This window comes from Pinus tabuliformis, chromosome J (assembly GCF_031772625.1).
Source record: "Pinus tabuliformis cultivar Carrire ecotype Pingquan chromosome J, CPIR1, whole genome shotgun sequence".
NCBI lineage: Eukaryota > Viridiplantae > Streptophyta > Pinopsida > Pinales > Pinaceae > Pinus > Pinus tabuliformis.
This window is the reverse complement of record NC_142295.1, coordinates 543,820,206-543,826,328: the sequence shown is the minus strand read 5'-3', so window position 1 is coordinate 543,826,328 and position 6,123 is coordinate 543,820,206. Positions and strand designations below refer to the sequence as shown.

The window sequence follows — 6,123 nt, the reverse complement described above, 5'->3', positions numbered from 1 at the left end:
AACACCTTTTTAAAGTAGGTAAATAAAATCTTTTCACATCAACTTCAACTTCCTTCATGTGGTGGTGGATAATAAAAGTACATTTAATCTCTAGATAAGATTAACTTTATCATTTATATTTATTTATTTTGGACACCAGCTTGCCACCATCCATGTTGGTTTAGATCATGTTTATATTTAATGAATAAATGATACAATCTCATTAAAAAAAGCAATTATTAGTTATAAATATCTGTAAATTTTCACGTTTGTCCTGGAGGAACATAATTTTGATAAGATTATATATACTTGGATTTTGATACGGACTGGCTTCGGATGGGCGCGGATCCGTGATATATCACATTAGATCCATCCAAGGAAGGGTAGGGCTCTTTAATGGTAATTTGAGGCTTCTTTCTTTTTATTGTCTCTTTTTGTTGACTTGGCCTGATTTCCACCACTTTTTTCCTCTGCACTCAGCAGATCGGTAAGTTTCTTCAACTAACATTTAAAGAGGGAAAACAATACAATGCAATGCAATGCATGTACATTTATTTATCGAGATTTTGTATAATCCATTTGAATGTGATATATGGTTCTTGGCCTACTTGCATTGCAGGTATTGTGTTCTGGTTTTTTGGCAAACAGTTGGTTTTCTTGTCTGGCCCTAGAGGGCAGGCTGATCTGACAAGGTAGGTCTTTAACTTCTCTATATTCACTTTATTTTCAATCTGGGCATTGTGAAGCCACAGATCTGTACTGTTTTGCTGGGATAGGGTTTGTGCTGGGGTTTTAGGGTAGGGTTTGATATGGGTTTCTGTTTTTGCAGGGGCAATGGCGTCCGCACTCTCTAACCCAATCACTGCTGTACAGGTATGTTTTTGTTTTCATAACCCATTTTTATCAAATGCAAATGAAATATATCTTTGCATACATTTTTCAATGAAATACAATAAGGGGTTTTGTTGCTGGGCATTGACAGGTAGGCACTTGTTTCGTGGGACAGTATTACCATGTCCTGCAACAACAGCCAGAGTTCGTGCACCAATTCTATACAGATCGAAGCATGATGCATCGCCTGGACCGCGACAAGCAAGAAATAGCTACAGGGATGGTGGTACTGAATTCTTTTCCATTCGCTGATATTTTGGATTCATTAAAGCTCTCGTAATGTAATGTTGCTTTTAGTCATTGCCCTAAATAATGTAGTGCGAAAACTTGCATTTCCAAAACTTTCCTAAACTCTTGCTTAGCTCCACGGTTGGATCAATTTCCCTATCTTTTATTCCTTTACATAAGGATATGAGGTTGACAATAACTCGATAAACCAGTGCGTCCTCTGGTATACGCTGTACTACTAGGAGGACCAACCTTTCCAATTGTATCTATTAATAGCGCGTACTGAAATTTTGAATGGTTAAACTTCAACGTACCATGAGAATCAGTGAAAAAAGCTCTTTTAAATAGCTGAACCCTCACAATAGTGTCAGCACTGGTTTTTTTTATTATATCTATCCAACCATCCATGTCATTTGGACACCCTTTCCTTACCATGCTTGTTTAAAGCTCTTTTGAATATCCCAACCCCCACAATATTGTCAGCAATGGTTTTTTATTATATCTATCCAACCATCCATGTCATTTGGACACACTGTCCTTACCATGCTTGTTTAATGTCTTCCATCAATACTTGTACTTTTTGAGACCCTCTTGTCTAACATTGTCGTTTCTAGTTTGAGAGTGTATACCTAGGTCTAGCAGGTATGCTTTCTCCCACCGTTTCCTTTCACAAGTAGAAAATATTAAATGTGACTGTTCTGCTCAAACCCTGCAAATAAGACTTTCAAAGCTTCCTGCACCATCCGCACTGATCATAAATGAAACTATTTGAAGAAAGAGGGGTAAGCTTAGGTGTTTATAACATGACAATTTTAATAACATGATTTCAAGATTTACTTATTGTTATTTTTAAAGTCTGTATCATGTGCTTTTATGTGCCCCACAAGTTTTTTGGGTGTGTTTATTGTATTTTTATTTGAAATCACTGTTTTTGTTTTCATTGTTTTCTGGATACCAAATACCCTCGAAAATTCCCCCTCCTTTTTGTACTTGTTTACATATTGAGACATTTCGAGGCAGAGAATTTCCAAGATTTTATGAATTGATTATCTGCAATATCTGCATTGTCTTCTTCAAATTCAGCATTGGGTTTCTCCCTGAATATCTGCTTCGAAATTTGGCCTGTAATCCTGTATTAAAAGACTAACAAAACATGTCTTGAATTTTTTCTATGGCCACTGGTCATTGATTTCTTACCATTCTTTTACTTGCCTTTTGTGCAGGAAATTCATAACTGTGTAATGTCTTTAAACTACACTGGTTGTGTGATTGAGATCAAATCTGCAGATGCTCAAGATTCGTTGAATGGTGGGGTATTGGTTATGGTCACTGGCTCCATTCAAAGAAAGGACGGGGATATCAAAAATAATTTTGTTCAGACATTTTTTCTTGCCCCTCAGGAGAAAGGCTACTATGTCCTAAATGACATTTTTAGATTCTCTGAGGATGATTCTTATGTAGAAAAACAAGCTGATCTTGGTATAAATGGTGGTAATCATGAATCCCATTTGAATTCCGCTTCACCTCTTCCTGAGCCAGGTATATTCATTTTCTGAGACAATGGTTTGATCTTAGTAGCATTATATCCTCCTTGTTCTGCTATGATGGTCTGATCTTAGTAGCATTATTACCAACTAATTATGTTTCATTAAATTAATATTGTTAATCTAGTGACATTAAGGCAGTTTTATCATTTATGACTACATAATAATGATTCTCATATTGCAGCACTAGAACCATCTTCTCCTGTCGCTGCTGAAATGAAAAGAGAGTTTACAGCTGCTTCTCCTGATGAAATTGAAGCTATTGCTGACTATGAAGCTTCTGAGCCACACGAAATACCTATCATTGAAGATAAATTGGTTGAAAACCCAATTGAAGTCTCAGTGGTAACATCTTCAGTTGTAACAGCTTCTGAAGCTGCTTCATCTCCTGCTCCAGTTGAGGAACCTTTAGGGGAAGCTCCCAAGCACACTTATGCCTCCATTGTACGTGTAGAAATTAATATCAATTTTCTCTTATTATTGAATTTCCATTTGTTCTATTGTAAATTTGTAATTAATTTCTTTGATTACAATCAGTTTGTAGTGTTTTAGAGATTCTAACTTCTCAGCATTTCTGATTGTGTGAAATTGTTTAAATTCAAAGCTTCGGGTTGCTAAGGGGCCTTCTACCACTACACAATCTTATCAAACACCTACAAATAAGGTTGTTGTTGTAGTTTCGGAATGGCAGCCTGCACCACAGGCCACACAACAACAACTACCTCAATTGCCTTTGGGTTCAACAGTAGTTGACGAAGTGCATCCTAATGGGTCTGATGACATTGTTGGCTCTGAAAATGAAGGTTTGTTATTTTTATATGTAGTTCTACATAACTTACAGTTAGGTTGAGCAACATTTGTTATTTTTAATCTTCACTAAATAAACTCTAAACACATTAAATGTTTTACTCATGTTCTGTTGACCCGTTATTGCTTTTGCTATTCCTCAGGTGATGGAAGATCGATATACATAAGGAATCTCTCTTCTACTGTCACCTCTTCTGAATTAGAAATGGAGTTTAGAAAGTTTGGGAAAATTAGACCTGGAGGGGTCAGCGTGGTTAACCGGAAGGTGGGGACTGACATTGTCTCTCTATTTGTCTCTTTTTAAAGTTTTGTATGGCGACTTGTCTAGTAGTATAATTGCTTTCATTCTCTCTGATTGTTCATCTGTATGAGCTGAGCCAGATTATGTCTGATTGTACTTTGTCAGGATACGGGAGTTTGTTATGCTTTTATTGATTTTGAAGACTCGAGTTCTGTTCAAAATGCCACAGCAGTATGTATACATTTATGTTTTAATGTTATTTGTTTCTTATTTCTGTCGTTATGGGTATACATTATGTTTTAGTAGTTTTAGTTTCTTATTCGTGTCTTCATGGGAATTTTGGTTATTGTATCTAATTTTGTTTATGGCAACAAGCAGGCTTCCCCAATGCCCTTTGGCAATAAGCAAATATACATAGAGGAAAAAAGGAGTAGCAGTAGTAGTTCACGAGGAAGTGAGTATACTGTTTGTTCTCAATGTCTTTTGATGCCAAGAATTGGAAAACATTTGGTGCAATTTTTGATTTGATATTTTTTGAGCAGGAAGAGGTGGCAGAGGAAGGGGATTTCAGAATGAAGGGGGGAGAGTTCGAGGAGGGTATGGTACACGTGGCTATGGAAGGGGAAGTGGACAAGAGTTTGGCAGAGAGTACTCTAGCAGAGGAAGGGGAGGATCTGGTAGTCGAGGTAGCTTTGGCGGTGCTTCAGCAGGTGGTTTCTCTAGGTTGCAACCTAGACGAGTTGGTGGGAACCAAATGTTCCAAAACGGTGCCGATAGGACAGCTTAGTATACATGTTTGGAGTAGTTTTCTGTGTTGTTTTACACCTGAGCAGATTAGATCATACCAAGACAAGTGGTTTTTTCTTGTGTGTTCCTTCTTGTGGTCCAATTCTATGTATCTGATCATAACTATTCATATTTGGTACTTTCCACATGCCAGTCTTGCTAGTTAGGATATTTTTTTGCAGCTGGCAGACTGATTTGTTTATGGTGGCAGCGAGATACAGAAGTTGGATGTCCTGAGGCAAAAAAAATTGCCAACGATTTTGCATCCATTTCTGTACCTTGTTACCTTGCCAATTATGTTTTTTTATTAAATTTCTAAATTAAATGAGTCTGTAGAGTGCAGTGCACAATATTTTCTTTATTTTGAGATTTTTCGATATGTTGGAAGGGTTCTGCTTATCTTCATATTAGTTCTCTTTGCAAGTTAGTTTTATCTTTTACAAATGGGGGACATTGTTTTGTCAATGGAAGTATTACATACTGTGTTTCAGCTTATTGTCTATTTTTCTAGATATTTTACATTTTGTTCCTTGTGGTATGGAAGTCCGTCTTCAAAATCTCTTTTCTAAGTTGCTCCTGTAGAAATCTATGTTATTGAATTGAGTTATAATCAATATACAAATATAAAAACACACTTATATGAATCAGTAAATTTTTAATTTTGAATCAAGAGATATAGGATTAAGAGAGTTCAAAATCAAAGGGATCCAAGTTTGGATTTAAGTTTTATGACATTTGGTTAGAATTGAAATAATGCTGTTAAATTACTTGAACCAAGGTGATAAAATTAAAAGTAGTAGAATGTAATTTAACGGCAAGAGGGGTTTTTAGTATAACTTTTTAAAAAGTTAGGTACCGCTGGTCTAGTTGATGAGCTATGATGCCAAATGTTAAGTTTATTGGTATTCTAGACTGCTACAAAAATATATTTAAAGCAAAACATTGCCAAATGCTAAGCTTGTTGGTATCCTAGCAAAAATATATTTGAATCTAAAGGTTGGCTATAACAATCCTTGTCCATTTACATTTATTACAGAGGGTTTGCTTACTCAAGTGAATGTACAGCTCCTAGGACGAAGAGAATTGAGAGATAGACAAGTCGGTTGAGCAGGTCTTTACATCGGTAGGGTTAGGCTGTTGCAGCATTATTGGCTCCCTTGTGCTGCTACAAGTTTATTTTAAACCAAATATCAAGTCAGCCTTTTCTACCTATTCCGGGCTGTCGATTCGAAAGGTCATCATCACGTTTACAAAGCTTTCATGGATGTAAATGATGGTCAGTTGTTTGGAAAAAAATGCCAAACAGAAGGGATGTTGTAGACCGGCAATGACACTTGAATACTTCATTGCAGAATAACTAATCAGCTGATGTTTCCTGTTCCTGCAGGAAAATTTTATTTAGCGTCTAGCATTGGAAATAAGTTGCAAGTTTCATGGTTAACAGGCTTCTTCAAATGTATTAAACTGCATTTATCTATACTTGTTCATGGCTATGGAGGCTTTCGTCCAGTTTGGTGCCCAGCGCTTTTGTTTTACCAATGTACTGAGTCTGTGACAGCGTTTGCATTCTCTATTGGCATGGATGTTTTAGGGTTTGATCCCTCTACTGTTTCCTCCATATTTGTCATTTCAGACAAGTTGATGGAA

The 6,123-nt window shown here is 36.5% G+C and overlaps 1 protein-coding gene across 3 annotated transcripts; it reads left to right on the top strand.

Annotated features, from left to right (window-relative positions):
* The first annotated feature begins 214 nt into the window (after window positions 1–214).
* On the top strand, window positions 215–4,837 carry LOC149228161 (nuclear transport factor 2-like). 3 transcript variants are annotated; one of them, XM_089378066.1, is made up of 11 exons: window positions 215–362; window positions 599–671; window positions 809–852; window positions 962–1,096; window positions 2,322–2,637; window positions 2,827–3,086; window positions 3,247–3,445; window positions 3,593–3,714; window positions 3,856–3,921; window positions 4,069–4,144; window positions 4,233–4,837. In XM_089378066.1, exons 3-11 carry the CDS (start codon window positions 814–816, stop codon window positions 4,475–4,477), a joined length of 1,458 nt encoding a protein of 485 aa, XP_089234192.1. In that variant the 5' UTR covers window positions 215–362; window positions 599–671; window positions 809–813; the 3' UTR covers window positions 4,478–4,837. The 3 variants fall into 3 exon arrangements, with proteins under 3 accessions (XP_089234192.1, XP_089234193.1, XP_089234191.1); XM_089378067.1 differs by having other exon boundaries at window positions 243–378; XM_089378065.1 differs by having other exon boundaries at window positions 323–466.
* The last annotated feature ends 1,286 nt before the right edge of the window (window positions 4,838–6,123 follow it).

Coding starts and splice junctions, on each gene's coding strand:
- LOC149228161 (XM_089378066.1), top strand. CDS start 814: ATGGCGTCCGCACTCTCTAACCCAATCACTGCTGTACAG. Junction 3,087..3,246: donor AGCACACTTATGCCTCCATT/GTACGTGTAGAA, acceptor TTAAATTCAAAG/CTTCGGGTTGCTAAGGGGCC. Junction 3,922..4,068: donor CTGTTCAAAATGCCACAGCA/GTATGTATACAT, acceptor GGCAACAAGCAG/GCTTCCCCAATGCCCTTTGG.